Here is a 19,215-nt window from a genome sequence, read left to right on the forward strand (position 1 = left end):
TTCCAAGTTTGTAAAGGGACATTCAAAATTATACCAATATAACTGAATGGCTGATTGTCACAAAAAAAAAACACACAAAAAGTTCTATGTTGCTTTTTCATGCATCTCATGCAGCAGCTGATGAGCTGTCACTGGTGGCTTCCCCCCAGCATCACTGATGGAACTGATATGTTCCCTTAGACAGCAATGAGAGCTGCTGAGGCAGTTCTTGAGGTGGCCCTAAGTGGACATAAAAGTACATGCTTAGGAAAACTTGGGCTGCGTAAAGCACTCAGGAAATATCAAATTCATAGTGCGTAGTCTGTTAAAGTTCTGATTTCACTGGCAGGCACCAATCAGCTATCAGCATTGCTAAATAGTTGCTCTTGATCCTCATATTTTCCTAAAACAGTGCATGCTTAGGAGGGAAAACAGAAAACAGCTAATAGTCAAAAGAAAAGTTGTTTCAAAAGAGAAAACTCCTCTGCATTATATTGCTTTCATTGTTTCATAATTTTATGTTTAAATATAGAGAGTATGTAAATGACCATTTTCACTCGTATTCTCTTCCTGCTTAGTGACAAGAAAACAAATTCAAATTGTGTTTGGGAGGAATATCTTAACAAAGCCAATTTTATTATGCAAATGAATTGTAGGTGTTGCATATCTTCATTTTCTGAAATTGTTAGCAAGTTTTTTCCAAAGCTTTCTCTCTTTCTAGGTGTGTGTATATAACACATTTTATTTAGAGAACCAATCAGCCACAAGAAACTTAGTTGTTTAAAGTAAAAGTTGTCTTGACTATTTTGGAAGTTACCAGTGCATTTTTTGTTTAAATTTAAGGTTTAAAGTCTAAAGTTTTTTTCAAAAGATAAGCAAATATTTTCCTTAACAACTAATTAATGGAATTATGCTTTTTCTGAGGATATCATGGTGAGTTAGTTCAGAGGACCAAATAGCTTCACAGGATAAGAAATATTTCTTCCTTTTCCTTTACATTCTCACATTAATCATCCACTTGTGCTTTTGTGGTTCAATGGTTTGTTTCATTAAACAAGGTTGGGAGTGGGCCAAAACAAATCATCCCAAACAGTTGGGAAGTCTAAGTCTTCAGCCATGGGCTGTTACTAATAAAAAGTGCTTCCACTTTGCTTTTAACATGGAAGAGCAAAAATCCAAAATGCTGATTTGCCCAAACATAATTTTTTCGATCACTCACTATTAACATTCCTATAATTAGTATAAAATAGATAACAAGCTATATTTGACTGGACACATGTGAGCAGCAACCTTAGCTCTTGTTGATGTGTTTGAGCTCAGCAGAGGGAGATGGAAAGTCCTGGCTTTGGTGTGGGAAAGGTTTCTTCAGATAATAAAGAGTGAACACCCATAATGAGCACTAGTAGACAATTAGTCAAATGAGTAAGTCTTGGTTCCATCCTGGAATTCAGGTGCTCCACTTGGATAACATTTGCCATAAAGTCAAGAAAAAAAGGGGAAAAAAAGAAAAAAAGAAAGACTGGATAGATTCAAAGATCCTGTTATATATAGAAGCTAGCATGCCCAGAGTGTCAAATATGCAGGCTGTATATTATAAAGCCAGAAAATATTTTAATTCTCAGTCTCAAACCTTGAAGTCCCATCAAGAATTTGTCACTTTTCACCTGTTTCAGTTTGTCAGTTTATTTTTTAGCAATTTTTATGCAAGTTATTTTGATTGCTGACTTGAACAATTTGTTCCATACCTCAAAACCCATTTTGTGTAAGAAAATCATAAAAGTTAGGAACCTGAAAATTGGATTTTTCTTTTGAGCAGCTGCCGTCCGCAAATGTGGAAAGATTGTTAAAAGTGAATAGCATCACTTTCTAACAAACTCTAGGTAGGTTGCATGACTGTATCTCATTACTCATTATCATGCATTACTGTGCTATCACCAAGCATCATTATGTTGCCATTCATAGATATATGGAAGAAAAAGAAAAGCTCTTTTGGGATTTAAAGATGTGTTTGTACAACTATGCATGTTAGTGGTCCTTAATTTTTGACCTACTCATGTGAAGTTGCATTTATAATTAAGCGACATTTCTGTATTGAAATGTGTTCCATAATGTTCTAGAGAATGAATTTTTGTACCTTTACAGAGTACTAGAAAAGTGTTGGGAGAGACAAATTGTATGCAAAATAATTTGTTTATTAAAAACCCCACAACTTTTAGTTTAACTGACTCCCTAAGTCATTGTGCTTGTACTTTTGGTGACCTAACGGGGATTGGATAGATTTCTGTTCCATTTATTTTGAAAGCAGTTTAATTATAACTTTCATTTCTGTATTACCCATTTTTATATAGCACATTTGTTTCCGTGTGCTGACATTCCAAATCAGAGGCATCTGGTCTGTTGCATCTGCTGTGTCTCCACCAGGGTGCCACTATTAATGAGTTTTTATTCCTGTGGCAGTTGTAGCAGTAACTTCTAATAGTTTCCACTTAGTTTTCTGTTGAGGATCATTTTACAACATTAAATACTTGGCTGAATTCGTAAAAGTTTTTAAAATGCTCTGCAGCTATTAATTTCTTCTGATTTTGGTTTTTTGGGTTTTGTCCATTTGTTTTAGATCATCCAGCTAATACTTCAAAGCTATTCAATTTTAAGTTTTCCCAAAAATCATACTTAGTGATCTTTTAGTTTGTATACTTCAGAGCACGGCTCTTCCTAGCATAAATAGCTGTATTTTTATTAACCCACAAAAACAACTTGCATGATCAGTTTATCCAGTCACAGAATATTTTTCTGAATATGATAACACTTGAAGTGGAGCTCAAGTGTTGTTGTTTATTTTCATGCTACAGGATCACAGGAAGAACTGGAAATTATGTGTTTTAGTAGCTACTTATATCCAGGTTTCCATTGGGGTTTGGTACATACACTATAGGTATCATGTGAAACATGTATTTGCAAAATCTTTAAGATTGTACAAACTGGTAAAACTAGACCAATAAACATTGTAACAATTTTGTAATTGTAATTGGTAAAATTCTACTGAATACAATAGGACATTTCTTGGGTAAAATTCTCAGACACTTTGTGTTAAACCAAGGAAAAAATATATTTATTTGAGAAATACTGATTTTTCTAAGAGTAAGAAAAAAAATCTTTTTTATAATTATCTTATAAAAGGTTTAAGAATTTTCAGATCTATATAGTTTTAAGAGTTTAAGAGTGTCCTTCTTGAACTTTTAAAAATATACTCCTGTGCATCCAGAAGAAAATAATTTTATTCACATGAAATGGTAGAGGGAAGGCTGTCCACATAATCCATACAGGGATGAAATTTTTATATCCCCAAGGGAACAGCAGAACTACTTTAGACTCACTTTAAAGAGGCATTTCTAGTTTTCCTAAATGTCCAGTTCAGGAATTGCAGATGTATCTTGGGGGTAAATCCTTCTGTGAGCCCTTGGGCACAGATCAGCTCCATTTCCTCATTTTGGTACTGAGCAAATCCTTTCTGAGCTGTCCTTACCTACTGCTTCATTTCTTACTATATGAAACATATAACAGCAGCTTTCTTTAGCAGTGGTAAAACCAGAGCATTTAATGTCTAGTTGGAGACTCAGGCTGGATCAGATAAATCACTTTGTGTATGCCGGTATAAAATTATATTTAGGAAACTTTAGGGAAGAGAGTCACTCTTGGAATAAGACCTTGGAATTATTTAATTTGTTTTTCCTGTTGCAAACATTTTCTAGGTAGGGAAGGAGAGAGAAAGGAAGCCACAGAATTATCTGAGCCTGTTGTGTGTGTTTTAGTGTTCTTCTGCACCGTCCATTTTGGCAATATGTGCAATACAGATGCTGTTCAACTGCACTGGGACTGCTTTTCCTATTGTGAAATTCATGTCCCTCATTAACTTGTCTTATAAAATGGAGTTTGGAAGGCACATAGATATCTAGAGATAGTAAGGGCATCAGTAGATTTTATTTCTCTTACTAAGGAGAGACTTCTAATTAGAAATTTCTTCTTTGCTTAATTATGCAAGCTGCTGTTTTAACTGCATATCTCTGCAATTCAATCAGTATACAAGTGAAAAAATACTATCCAAGCTTTTGGGTATGACTTTAGAAAGCCAGTTATAATAGATTTTCAAAGACCTGATACAGAAAATTGTCTTGAAAATTACCCTTTTTTTCCTAAAGAGTTTGTAACTGAACAAAATGAAACTCTGTGGAGCTTTTAGTTTGCTTTTTATAGTACATGCTGTAGTTACTGAAACCTATATTCTTATGCCCTTTTGTTAATCTCATTAAACAGAAAATGGTATTAGGTCTTTATTTGTAACCTTCAACTTGGTGGAAATTATGCAACTGTAGTCTGAAGTTGGAGGGTCGAATTGAAGATCAGACTCACAGGTCTTTTCTATCCAGAACAGTCAGTGAATAGCAGCTTTTTAAAGTCAACTATGATTATTTAGAACAAAAACATTTTAAGGAGAGGAGACTTTTAAGACAGTAAAATACTCCAGACTTTTTCAACAGGCAGGTGAGCATGCTAACAGATTATCTAACCAGTGACTCTCTAACTGGCCTCAAAAATAGAAATCCTGCTCTGGCCTTTGTTGCCAACTTGATATCTGTTTAAGTGTACCTACTGACTGTCTGATGGCACACTGCTCTGTTCTGATGACTAAAAGCTGTACGTAGAATAAAAGTAATTTATAGTTTGTAGTTATGTAATAAGTATTGCTACTTCCAACTCCAAAGACAGGGAAATCTAATGAGTATGATTTCTGGAAACTCCACAACAGGTAGCTGAAGTGTCTGAATTTGGTCAGTCTTCTAAAGACATATTTGGATGCTTCTGATCTGAGAAGTGATTGTACTGATTCCTTGTTTGCTCTTCCCCAATCCTTTGAAATAAGTTAAATATGTGCATAAGTCTTATATGCCTTATTTTCCTTGAGTTTTCATTTTCATTTTATCTAAAGCTATTGTATTTTAGTTTTTATTGCCTTCTAAATACAACAAAGCTCATCTTTTTCCCCATGAGAAACTTTAAATCCACTTCTTACTATCTAGTCAGATTGTCTGGGCTTTATACAGTGGTTTGAGTAGCATATAAATTATTGTGAGTGTTAATTATTTTTCAGGTAGGTGAAGACTGAGGACAGAAGAAGTGACTTTAATAGTCTTACAATGGCTTTTAACCAATAGATAACAATTAAACAGTCATGAAATATTAAAAAATAAACATAATTTATTAGACTTCATGAGCTAATAGGAAAAGCCTGCCTAATCTGGCAATAATGTAAACCCTTATATCTTCTTTTTAAAATAAACAGTAAATTATAAGATGATATAGAAAAATAGTGCCCTTCTATATATTTTTATAGAGGAGAATAGCTTATTCTGCATAATTTGGCATGTTAAAAATGTAGAGTGATTTGTATGTAGTTTTACAGGTTCTTTTAAAATTATTATTGCAAAATATACTTGGTATTTTTAAATTAATAGCAACAATGTTTAGAAGGTCTAGACCAAATTCTTTATATTATTTGAAACAGCAAACAATCTTTTTGCTTTAAGTCAAGTTTGCACCAAAAATGTCCCTATATGTGGTCTTCTCAAAAGCTCTTTGTGCTTTTTTCTTTATTTTTGAATTTTTGTTCAACTAGGCAATACTACAGGATCTGGAGCAAAGACGTCCCCAGCTGGATGAACTCATAACTGCAGCACAAAATCTAAAAAACAAGACAAGCAATCAAGAGGCCCGGACAATAATTACTGACCGCAGTAAGTAGTGATTCTGTTATCACATGGCATTTCAGCAAACATGGGAAATGTTGTCCTATCTGATAAGCATAGCATTCTGCAGATACTCTATGCCTTTGCCAGGAGAAGGAGAGTTCCAGCAGGTGACAGTTGTCATATGACTTTTCCAAACTGCATATAGAAGAAATGTCAGTGAAAGTCAGTGATCCCATATTTCAGGTTTTTCACTGCAACTTCATATTGCTTGTCTTCATAGTGGAAGGACATTGTACAAAATGTAGAATGTGAGCACTGAAAATAAAGAACTACATTTATTCTTACACAAGGAGAAAAAAGAAAGAATTTACAGAGTATAGCCACAGGCTTGTAAGAAGCTTTCAGTTCCATCCCCCGTAGTACAGCTGCAGGCTCTTCTTTCATCTCCCCTCAGCTGACGCAAAAGCCTGATGATGCTCTGCATTACTCTGTATTATTCCTTCAGTTCTATTTTCCCTTTCCAAATTTAACCAACTAGCTGTGCCTAAGGTGGAAAAATCAGTAGATGAAGTTTTAGAAGAAGCCTATAGAAGACATGGTGTTGTCGCTCTTGAAAACTTTCGTGTCCTATACCCCTCACTACAGGATGAAACAGGCTCTCAAGGTCACTTTATAGAAGCAGCCATTGTGATGGACTGCTGTATATCTTCAGCTATTATCTCAAGTTCTCAGGGCTTGAAACTAAGAAAAAATACATTTTTATGGTCTTTAAGGCCTGCTATGGAGCTTAGAGAAGACCAAGGCCAAGTGCTTTGCCATGTGGACAGAGACAACTCATTTTAGGTAGATGCAAACTGTTCTGTGCATCCTGGCCTGGAGACCAGGGCTTGTTCCCTGCAACTGATGACTTTGAGGGTGTAAATGTAGGCTAAATTTTTCTATCACTATAATTACAAACCTAATATATCTATATAACTATATCTCTTTCCTTTTATTCCGTCAGGTACATACATTCCATATAATGTTCAAATCAAAATGCATGTTTGGACCACATTGTTGGTAGTCCCACATAGAAATGCTATTTAGAGTATATCCTATGTGCAATAACATTCCTAAACTGCTATTGAAATATGCTACATAGAAAAGGAGAAGCTTTATGATTAAGAATGTGAGAAGAAAGGGATCGTGCTTGTATATTACATAATGAACCCACTCCTGTTGCACATGCAAATTAACTTTAGAATCACCTACTTTTTTGAATTCTCATTAATTGTGTACATATACTTTATAGTGTTTATTCAAAACCAACACATGCAGTACTCCCATCAGTATTTTGTACTATATTTTAAGTTTTCATTGTGATACAAGTCTTCTGAAGTTAGGAATTGTAGACTTAAAAAAATGCAAGCTTAATTCCTATATATCCTCATGTGAATTGTATGCACGACTGAATTTTGTTCTGTTGGAAAACTGCACTTCACTTTAAGTGAAGCTGCTGATTAAGAGAGATAAAATGCTCCTTTTTCATGCAGCAACGGAAAGCAGCTATCAGACTGTAAATCATGAAGGAGTATATCATAGCTCATCCATATTACAGATTGTGTCAGTGGCTAGTAGTGTGGTAAATGCAGTTTACATGATGATTTCTTAGTTTTTATCTATAAGAATTCCAAAATTATCCTTTATTTTTGAACTTTAAGTACCAAAAATTAGTTTTACTGTGATTTAGGAGCTAATCCTGTGCTGAAATTGTCAATATCCTTGTCTACAAAAGTGCAACTTAAGATGCAGTAGATGCAGGTCATATCCCTTTATATGCTTTCAAGCACACCTTGCAGTATGATGCGAGCCATTTTTGATCAGTTTTCTGAGGCAGCAGACTAGATACATGAAGGTTTTTCATGCTTATTTAGTTTATATCTGGGCAATTCTCGTAATGCTAAACACTACTTAGGGAGTATTTATTGCTTTTGGATATGCCAGGACTTTACAATGTGACACGCAAGGTATTTCAGAATATTTACCACATATTACATACTCTCATCTAAAGTACTTCTCCTAAAGAACAACAGTAATTTTTATATTTTTAATTGTTTGATTTTTTTTCTCCTTGTGTGTCATATGAAGAAGATGGAGATTGTTCTGTTTGATTTGAACTAGGCCTGCTGAATACTTGTATAGACAGGATCCACTTGTTCTGGCTGCAGCTACCTCTGTAGTTACCCCTCCACAGTACTATCCTATCCTGAAATAGGGAGCTCCTTATTCCCAGCCCAGCTGGGTAACTCTAGTTCTGTGCTCTCACCTACTGCACTCCTGTCCTGTACAGTGCTCTCACCTGCTCCAGGTGTTTTGCCTTGTCCTCCAGCACAAACTGAGTTCAGCCTGCTGCACTCAGGGTGTTGTCCCCAGGTGCATTCCTGGGAATCTTGTTCACAGCCAGAACTTAACCCTGTATTGGAGAATCTACTCCACTTGCTAAGGTTTGTGTGTTCCTCAAAGCCTTAGAGAGTGTCCATTCCCTTATACCTGTACCTTGCACCAGGGTCCTGCTGCAAGTCCTCCCTTACTACCTCATCCACAGACTTTCTCCTATTTCCTGAGTTTTTCTACCTCCTCATAAATACAAATAGGTTACCATGGTTATGTTTTAGCAGTTATGAGAGCACATTTAATCTATTCTGTTTCATGACCTGTGTATTGACACATTGGTGCTCCCCTGCAGCAGCTGTGTACCACCCTCACCAGCAGCCTGTGTAATGTCACACTGCCAGGGGCCAAAAGTATCAGATCCCATCAAGAAGGAAAGAGAAAGATGGGATGCAATGCCCTGGTCTTCATGTAGGAGCTGAGAGATTTGGCTTTATCCAGTGCACTCCCTGGTCTGAAGCACAGCACCTCACACTCTGGGAAATAAAAAAATGAGATGAGCTAATTTGTATGAATAAGTTGTTCAATAGGTTGTTCAGCTGGCCAATATCACTGAAGATATATATTATAAATATTAAATTAGATTCAGGTACTCTGCAAGACTGGAGTTAGCTCATTCTTCATCACAGGATGGGTTGGTGTGTCAACTGAAAATAAACCCTGAAGGCTCTGGTTTCTGTGCTAACATTGCTAACACTTCTTGAAGAAATACGTATGTTATGTTTATTAAAGTTCAACTTTGAGATATATTTAGAAACCTTATTTCCTTTTTAAAGTATTTATAAAAAAACAAGGTAAAGATGTTATGCAAAATTTTAAAAAGTCAAAAGATGTTTGTTAAACTGCAAAAGAAGTCTATAATCATGAGGTTATTTTCAACAGAGTTGTCATAGTATTGCATAGATTCAATCTTTCTTATGAAGTAAAAACAGCAGTGAAAGATAAGCTCATACAATTGAATTATTTCCTTTGCACTTTTTCTCTCCACCCTTCATTATCTGGATGAAACTGCTGGATCTATTATACAGACCTTGTCTCTATAAAGTAAAGTTTGTCTTATGCTTACATAATGTTATATTTAAATCTCTGTGTATTCTATTTAAATCATAGTTTGTTTACAACTTACACACTCAAGAATATGCAAGAATAATAATTACATTCAGTCTTGAGGAAGAGTTGTGGGAAAAAGCAACATACCTCTCTGCTCTTTTAGTGCAGAAGCATTCTGTTCTAGCAGAACCATATGCTGTACAATTACATTCTTTCTTTCTATAATACATCACAGCTCCAAAACTGTTTGCTTTACTGCTGCTGAAAATGTTGCTTCTTTAAAATGAATGGGTTTATAAGTAATTTTGAATTTTAAAAAGTAATTAAACTTTGAAAATTCCTTATTTTCCATCAGTCCTTATGTATGAATACATAAAGTTGGTAAGAAGTCAATATAGAAACACTAGGAGATAATAAATTTACACTCTTACAATCAGAAATACCAAAGCAATTAAAAAGACTGTGTTAGATCTTGCTAGATTCTGGAAATATAAGAAGTTTTAAATAGCAGGCCTTCCTGCTGCTGTGTTCACACACATGCAAGAGGTAACAGTGCATAAACCTTCTGTGATTTTACTTTAGTAATTTACATCCCAATTTTGCAATTTTTCTGGCTCATGTACGTGATTGAGGAGGTATGGAAATTCATATTTATAAAACAGTATGAAGAAATAATCTCTTAGTAGCAAAGTAATCTCCCTTTCAAGATTATAAACCAAAGTAAAACATATTTCTTTAGCAATTTTGTGAAATTTATTGTACTCTCAAAATATCACTTGAGAGGTTAATTAATTATTATTACATTTTATTCATAAATAATAGTAATAAATACAAGCATTACAATGAAAACTATTTTGATAAAGAATTATACATTGGGACAAAATGGTTCCTTTTGAATTTTTTTGACAGTTTTAGAAAACAAGTTCACAAGTATATGAATAATTTATAGTCAATGTCTTTAGAAGAGGTATTTTGTTTTTGTGGTTTGTTGTTTGTTTGTTTGTGGTTGTTTTTTTGTTGTTGGTTGGTTTTGATATTTTTGAAGAAAACCTATATGCTATAATTGGTTGTTAGGAGAGCTGCATTTGAGCTAAACTGGAAAGAATCTGAATGTCTCTGTGTTACAACATAAAAATGCCTTTATTTAGTAGTTTGCTGTATTTGACAGTTTTACGGCAAAATCATCAACTTGTCATCACTTCCACAACAAAATATATAGAAATTCCACAGTGAATTACAACTGCACTGTTGTTCTCTACATCTTAATAAAACAGCCATTTCCACTGTACTGCCATCCATGTGATTTTCTCTTAGAGTTATTGAATACAAATGATGAGTTTACCGCTTGAAAAAACAAATTCATACAATCTGGGATTTCCCATCCAGTAGTAAACCCCCTAGCTGCCAAGACCAAAAAAAGAAAAGTGTAAGAGAAAACTGTATTTATATACCGTTTTCCAGTTATCTTGTTGATATTTTTAAGCTGAATTACTGAATAAACCCCAGTTGTATGTTCTCTGAATTCCACATATTAGAAGAACATTTCAAGAATTTGAATTTCCTATGTCATATACATGCAGTTTATTAATCATCCTGATGTACCAGTTTAGAGCTGACAACTTGTTTTTCCCACGAGAACTTTATGCCATAGAAACAAAACATGGGAGAAACGGTTGTTTTTTAACAAAATGTCAATAACAAGATAAAACTAGAGCTCTGAAAGGGGTGGAATTTTTCTGAGAAGCATATAGAGTTTGAAACCTGTTCTTTGGTTCATGTTTGCTGCTGTAGGACCTGTAAGAAAGTCATGGGACATCTTAAGAAGGAGTAGGAAGTCATTTTGGAACATTGGAGAGTTGCCCTTTAAGAACAGGTGATAACATACCCCAGAAACATCTGAATGATTGGGGAACTCCAGTTATATATAATTTCTCAGGCTATATATATTATATAGATATAGATAGATATAGATATAGATATAGATATAGATATAGATATAGATATAGATATAGATATAGATATAGATATAGATATAGATATAGATATAGATATAGATATAGATATAGATATAGATATAGATATAGATATAGATATAGATATAGATATAGATATAGATATAGATATAGATATAGATATAGATATAGATATAGATATAGATATAGATATAGATATAGATATAGATATAACAGGGATTTTGGTAGCCCCAGAGGTCATAAGTGTATTAGGTGACATCATTGCTGGTGGCTTACTTGGATCTCACACCTTAATCCTGTAAAGAAGAATAATTACAAAACTTCATGCTGTTGGTAACTGATGTGGAACTGGCTAGTTCTAAGCCAGATATTTCTAAATAGGTAAGAACACAGATAAGAACAGAATATATAACCATAACACTGCAAGAAATCAGTCTGTGTTGGAAGACAGGCACCCTGGTTTGCTGTGATGTATAGAGGCACTTAATTATGTCCAAATTATGTCTTAGTAAAAGTTTGTCTTCTGTCCTACAAAAGCAGAATTGTTGATCAACTCTCTCTTGAGAAAATTATGACCACAAAGTGAGTTCTCACCCAACTGTTAACTCGTGAACAGTAAAGACAAAGTCCAGTGAGGAGTATAAGACTGTGCTACAGGAGGAGACCTTTCAGTAAAATTGATATTAAATACTTTTCTTAAAAGCCTTTAAATAATTTCAACTTGGCCCAAAAGAGTGAAAACAAACAAAAGCCATGAACAAACCACCCAGAATAAGGACAGTATGATTTGGTAGGGAGATGTTTCACATTAACGGGCTGCACTTTGTTTATGATGTAGCCATGGGTACATGAAGTTAACTGGTTGAAAGACTTGGGATATACCCTCCTCTGACAGAAGCTCATACTTTCCTCTTTAGCCTCAGGAATGATTTGGTACAGCACTGGAGGGGAGCTGCCATTTGAGTCTGCTTTGTATCTTGTTTTTAACCCATGTCAAGAAAATTTAAGTGTATTTAATATTCTGCAATTCACTCTGCTGTTCTTCATATGTTTGGAGACTGAGTTGATAGAATTGATTTTAACCTTCAACCTACCCAGTCACTAATTAGGTGAAACTGTGGCCCAGAACCATGAGCAGACATAAAATGACAAAGTCTTGTCAGCAGGCAAATCCTTTCCCCAGGTACTGCAGTCTGTTCCCCTACTATGGTAAGTGCTGTTCACTTTTGTCAGGGTCATCTTTTCCTTCTTGTATGCTCCAGAGGAGTCATATTTTAACAGATTGGTTTTATATAACTACATGCCTTTGTTCCCTAGAGTCTTTGTGAAAAATCTCCATTCATATATCCATTTAATGGAGCTTTCTCTTTTTTTAGTTTAGCAAGAGTAGCACCTCAGTAGCTTCAGAAAGAAACAAATTTACTTGCAAAAGTGTTATAAGCAAAAATGTAAAGGGAAGATAAGAAACTGCCACACAGGATGAGATGGCAGATCCTACTCATGTAGGTCTCTGAAATTGTTAGCACCATGTACTTCTGAAAAATGTTGAAGGATTCAATAGTATGCAAATCTGAAATAAATCGAGATTGCTTCTCAGGATACAAAGTCTTTCACATCTTAATTAAAGTTAATTTTTTAAAAAACATTTAATTGACCAAAACTGCCAAGAGTATGTGGTTCTTTGGGAAAGCAATCACTGAGTTATTTTAGAGATTTCAACATATTTAACAGTATCTAATAAGAGGCTTCCTATTTACAGCGTTACAGAAAAAAAATCTGGTTTTGATTACATTTCAAAATTGAATTCATTCTCATTTTTGCAAATGTTAATTAACATTTATATAAAATACTTTAAAAACTGAAAATAATAAATGCTAAAGAGGTTTTACTACATCTTGTCAGAAGTAGAAGAATGTTCCATTGACTTGTGTAGTGGCCAGATAATCAGAAAGGAATGTTTTCTGTCGTTGGAACTGGAAAGACTCAGTCAATTTGCAATGTTAAAAGGAGTAATGTAAATAATTGCCCTCAGCAGTGAAGATGCTGTGCTCTGGTAGCTCCCCATACATGGTGATTTTTGTGAGTGAAGTCTCAGGTGAAAAGTGATGGAAGTGCTTCATCCTCGAAAGCAAAGTCAGGGAACAAGTATTCCTGCTTTCATGTAGCTGGAACAGGACCTGGCACCTAAGTGCAAATATAGGCATGTGGACTAGGGAATAATTTAGTTGTGTCTGTAATTTTAATCAGTAAAAAAACAGGCAAGGTAAGGATAAAAAAATACTCCAGGATAACCTGAGAATCCGTTATACACACAGTAAAAATTCAAGACCTTATTGGTAAGGTGGACTGCCAAAACAAAGTAGGAATTGTCAATTCTTTTCCTGCAATATATGATTATATCCAAGCAGCACCTGTCATTCTTAATTCTTCTTCACAGAGGAAGTTCTGTGCCAAACACTAAGCACTTACTCCTAAGCCTCAGATCAGTTGTATGAAAGTATATGGATTTTTTGTTTGTTTTTGCCTTTAGATATCAATGAATCACTAGAAGTTAGAATGACCTCAATTTAATTTCCAGATCTGCTAGAGATACTTCTATATCTCTATAATTTCAGAAAATTCTTTTAATTTCATGTGTTCAGATTTTTGTCAAGTTAAGATGAGCTAACATCTCTTATCCCAGCCTTTTGCTGCCGTACCTCTTAAGAAGACTAGATTTTTCTACCTGTTTGTTTGAATCTAACAAACCTAAGTGGTTGCTGTTTTGGTCCCTGTTTTAAGGCACTGCTGTGTTAGAAATAGTAGCTTGCACAGAACACTTTAAAATTAACTATAAGCAGAAATGTAAACAGTAAAAATATCCATTTTATTTTTATCTTGTTCATGATGATACAAACAGATGAGCTATGCTCGTGTAACAACACATTAGTCAAAATGAAAATAAATGGAAATAAAAAGAAATTATTCAGAAATAAAGTTTTGATCAAATTATTTATTCACTGACAGATGGATGGGCAATATTTAATGTCCACAGTTATTTTAAATACTGCGTCAGAACAATATATATTCATTTATACAACACCATAATATTCTGTAGTAATTAAAGGGCAAACAGGAAACAGAGGTCCTGCTCAGCAGAGATTACAAGCTAAATTTAGATGCTACATAATCAGCCATAGCAGGAAAATGCAGGTTTTGGTGTACACTGTGTCCCATCTCTTTTCCTAAAATGGATGAAATACACAAAGAACATATATTGGAACACGCAGTTCTCAGACAACTTAGTTAAGCACCCTGGAATATGTTTGGCCGAAGGATTTTACTTTGGCTATCCTCAATATAAATTTGTCATAATTTTAGTTTGGCTTGAGTCAAGAATAAACTGAAAATAAAACCAGTGTTTTACACAGCCCCAAAGCTCCTTTGCAAGTCCAACCTGAGTAAATACTGGCTTAGTCTCTGTGAGAGAGGTCCTAAGACTTTGGTGAGTGGTTGCACCAGCTGGTGGTTTGATTCTGTTATGTATACAAACCATCACTATGGTTGCTTATGAAATGCTGTAGATAGTTCAAAGAATTTCATTTTATTACTGGTTTCAGGACCGAATGGTGACTCTGAGGCTTTTCAGTCTGTGTTTGATGGATAACAGTGTTTCAGCCTTTATCACACCAAAATGGGGGGGGGGAAGGAGAAAAAACAAAACAGTTCTGGAGACTTGCTGCTTCTATTTCATCTTTCTTATCAGCAAGTCTATTCCATGACAGATGAGAGAATGACTCGACAGAGGACAATCCCTGGTTGAGTAACAGCAAGGAGGGTGGATAATGAGTACTCTGATATGTGGGAGAAAGTGGTGGCATTTGGGCTTGGTGAAACTTAGAGCTTGAAAGGGAATATTTAGGAAAAGATCTATTTTGTTATATTTTAATTGGATGGGAACTTGTGTACAGTCGAGCGAACGCCTATGCTATGGAAATTTTTGCTGGAAGTGTCAGACTGTGTTTATGTCTGCTTCACCATCTTAAGTTTAGAAATGAGTGCTGTATTTCAGAGCAAGGGATATAATAATTTTGCAGAATATTCATTACAGTCTCTCTGAATTCCTGTACTTTTGACACTTGGCTTTCTTCACAGCAGCATAATATTAGGATGGCAAAAGTAATGGTTTCATCTGTTTGTTGGATCATTTTCTTTGCTCCATTCTATGTATGTTCTATTCCTGAAAATGCAGAATAGAACAGAACAGGCTATTTCAGTTGGATAGGACCTACAGTGACCATCTAGTCCTTCTGCTTGACCACTTCAGAGATGATCAAATGTTAAAGCACTTTTTAAGGATATTTTCCAAATGCTCCCAGAGAAGGGGCATTCACCACATCTTCAGGAAGCCTCTCTCACTATCTATCCTCCCTTTCAGTAAAAAAATGCTTTCTAATGTCCAATCCAATCCTGTGCAGTGTGTTAGGTTCCAAATTTGCTGAGTTTAAGCCATATCAGCATAGTGACTTTGAAGCACTTGTCTAAAGTGGATTAAGCTCAGCCCACAGAGTGTCTCACCAATGTTTTGATCTCTGTTGTAGTACCATAGAGAACATGAACAAACTGCTGATGTCTGATTAAAAGAAAACAAAACACCCCATAACAAACACAACACCTCAGACAAAAGAAACTAAATAGTAAAAGGCAAGTTATCATGTCTTTTCTCAAGATTGATGTAATTGGTATTTTTTTACTTTATTAGCTAAAATATTGCACTAAAATGACAAATAAAATGCATTTTTGATTGTTTTTTTTTACTACTGTTTATCTATTTATTTAGTAAGGAACAAATAAGTGTAGTGTCACACTAGGCTCTATAGATTAAGACCCAGTTTATGTGACCTTGAGAACTAGTCCTTTAAATTCAGAATAGGAAAATAAAAAATGTCACCTGTTTGTTTTTTTTTTTTTCTGGCACACTCCTGTGCTTGCAGAGTTGTGCTCCTTTTAAGTTCAAATACCAGCATTTTTATCATGGGACTCCCATTTTCTAATCAACAATTAATTAAAAAAATAGGAGCATTGTAATTGACAGAGAATGCTCAAAATGTTTTAATGTTATGGAATTTTCAGAATAAATATCTCTTTCTCCTGCTGTGTATGTTACTTCCTTAGTTGACTCTGTTGGATATTTACTTTGAAGTACATTGGCCATCTTAAGTGTGAAATTTAACTACTTCTCTCCTTTACACTTCAACAGAGTTGAAATTAAGAATTTTAAGTGTTAGGAAGCTGAGACTGTCTTTCTTTGCATAAAAAAAAGGTATGGATTAACCAGTATCAGACTGACAGCACCTTGAGGAGTACTTTAAAAATTGGTGCAAGTGTGGGAGGGAAGAGAGAATGGGACAGTTCCAAGAACTGTGGAAATGTCAATCTGAAGAAAAGGCAGGAGCCCCAAGCCCAAGCAATCTTTGGAAATAGTTCAGAATTGATGCAATTTATCTAAAAGACTGTGATTGTAAATCCAAAGGGAAAAAAAGGTAGATTTTTAAAATTTTCAGTCTTTTGATATCTCATGTTTTTCTTCTCTCAAGAAGAGAGAAGAAAAACGTGTAAGAGATTTACCCAAATCACCAGGAAAATTCACAATCTATTGTGTAAACTTGACTTTCTTTTGTGTCTATAAGCTTCTGTCTGTGCTGGAATAGTCAGCTGTCCCTGAAAATATATCATGGGTGAAGCTGTATATCTGATATTTCACTGCAGTATTGAGGGCTGCATCCAGCTGTGGGGTCCCCAGTACAAGATGCATGTACTTGTTAAAGGGGGTGCAGAGGAGGCCATGAGGGCTGGAGCACCTCTCTAGCAAACAGTCTGAGAGCTGGGATTGATCATCCTGGTGAAGAGAGGGCTCCTGGGACACCTCACTGCCACCTTTTGGTTCTGGAGATGAGCTTTTTGTAAGGGCAGTGGTGATGGAGTATTGAGAAGAGCTGAAAGAGGGCAGGTTTAGATTGGGTATTAGGAAGAAATTCTTTACTGTGAGGGTGGTGGGGCAGTGGAACTGGTTGACCAGAGAAATTACAGATGCTCCATTCCTTGTAGTTCAAGGCTAGACTGGGTGGGGCTCTGAGCAACCTGGAGGGTTCCCTGCCCATAACAGGGGGTTGGAACTAGGTGATCTTCAAAGGTCTTCTCCAACTCAAACCATTCTGAGTCTGTGATTAAGAAACTGGTAATTTGTAAATAAAATAAATGTATACAGTTTTCAGTTTCTCTCATGAAATAAAGAAAATGTTAACTCAGTTCAGATGTACTGTTAACTCAGTACAAAATACCTGACATTTATGCTTAAAGCTGAATATAAAAATATTTTCAAAGAAATGCTATTATTTCCTTCCTTTTAAAGAAGTTCTTGCTCATTTGGAAGTTTTCTTTGCTTTGAAAGGAAATATAAAGTTCAAAGCTGGTGTGGTTTTGATTTGGCATACTGGTTTTTTTTTCCTCCTGCTGTATGCATGGCTTTTTTTGGATACTGAGCTAAGCTCAGTGCCATATACCAGCACCCAATTTTCTGTCACTGTTGTGTAGTAGTGGAGCTCTGGAGTTGTCTCCCAGCTGACCCTGGTGAGAGTTGTGTGCTGTGGAGGTGGAGTGATTTGGTAATGTCAGAAGAGGCATAGGAGAAGATCCACGATAGTCTGTGCTTCTTTGGGGTTTTTGGTGGAAAAAAATAGAAATATAAGCAGTCTGCAAAACTTTGCTTCAGTAACTTGGAGCCTGATAGCTGAATTATTACGTCAATTTTAATTTGCTAGTTATTTTCGTTCTCTCAACATCTCCCAAAGTCTTGCTCCTACACTTAGAGCTGGATCTCTTAAATCAAAGCCAAAGCAAATCAGTGCACAGAATAACAAATGCAGATATATTTGGAAAGCAAGTCTCAGCCCCAACTCAGTAGGAGGTAGTAGGCTGATGACATTAGGAATATGCAGTGTAAATATGAATGTATGATAGCTACACAAAGTTATGTGCTACTAAGAATTCACAATTTCACTGCCTATATGCCTCATTAGGTAGGTAATGAATTTCACACATTTCAGGACTTAAACTACCCAACCTACCATTATGTTTTTGCATCAGTAAGTTTAGGAAAGCACTAGTATATGAAAGCTGATGTACTTTAATAATGCTAATAGCATTCTTGATTATGTTCAGAGAAAGTAAAATACAATATCACTAATTTAATATCCCATTTTAAATACAGGCACAGACATTTCTTCTGAAATAAATATTTTGTAGACAGGTTGATTATTACAAAAGCAATCATCCATGAACACAAATTAGATACATAACCATAAATTATTTTCCTTTTAATATCTTGAGTAACCAATATCCTAGAAAAAAACCCAAACAAACAGACATTTGGGCAAAGATAAATACTGAAGTACCTAGTTGCCTCTAATTATATCTTTCAATGAAAAAAAGAAATACAGAAATTAGTTCTTTTTTTTTCCTATTCAGTTCCTTGAAAACTTTTCTATACATTTTAAACAGAAACAATTGGATTACCTACATATTCACTCATCTAGTTAATCAGATTAGTGTTAATCCTTTGGCTTTAGTTTGGGTACTTCCCATCAGTCTAAATATCATTTCTAAGTCTATATGTAAGTCTTCATAATTATATTATGAATATTTAAGAAAGCTAAATCCAATAATCCAGTATATATTTTCCACATGCAACAAAAGAAAGAGAATAAATCAAACATTTTGAAAGATGACTAAATCATTCTAGCAAGGAAACTCTCTGTTTTTTTCAGTTAATACAATGTTACAGTAAAGTTATATTTTTATATCATCCAAAGGTGAGAGCTTCTGTAGAAAAAGATAATTTAGTTAACTTCTAAGGGCATGTCATATGCATCCTGCTTCTGGGGTCATGGAAGAATCACTGATGACTCTGCCAGAGTAGTGGGATTTTAATTTTGTTAATCCATATCTCCATGAATGTCCTGCTCTTAAGGATCTGGTGGCAACAGAGATTATGATCAAAA

At 35.0% G+C, this 19,215-nt stretch overlaps 1 protein-coding gene across 4 annotated transcripts in view; it reads left to right on the top strand.

Moving 5' to 3' along the window:
- LOC102033021 (dystrophin) overlaps window positions 1–19,215 on the top strand; it is a 391,913-nt gene that overhangs the window by 96,958 nt on the left and 275,740 nt on the right. For all 4 annotated transcript variants that reach the window (XM_031063886.1, XM_005429311.2, XM_031063887.1 and 1 more), the window contains exon 8: window positions 5,651–5,768. In XM_031063886.1, coding sequence (XP_030919746.1) covers window positions 5,651–5,768 — 118 coding nt within the window. The remainder of the gene's footprint in view (window positions 1–5,650; window positions 5,769–19,215) is intronic.

This window comes from Geospiza fortis, unplaced genomic scaffold (genome assembly GCF_000277835.1).
Source record: "Geospiza fortis unplaced genomic scaffold, GeoFor_1.0 scaffold331, whole genome shotgun sequence".
Classification (NCBI taxonomy): Eukaryota; Metazoa; Chordata; class Aves; order Passeriformes; family Thraupidae; genus Geospiza; species Geospiza fortis.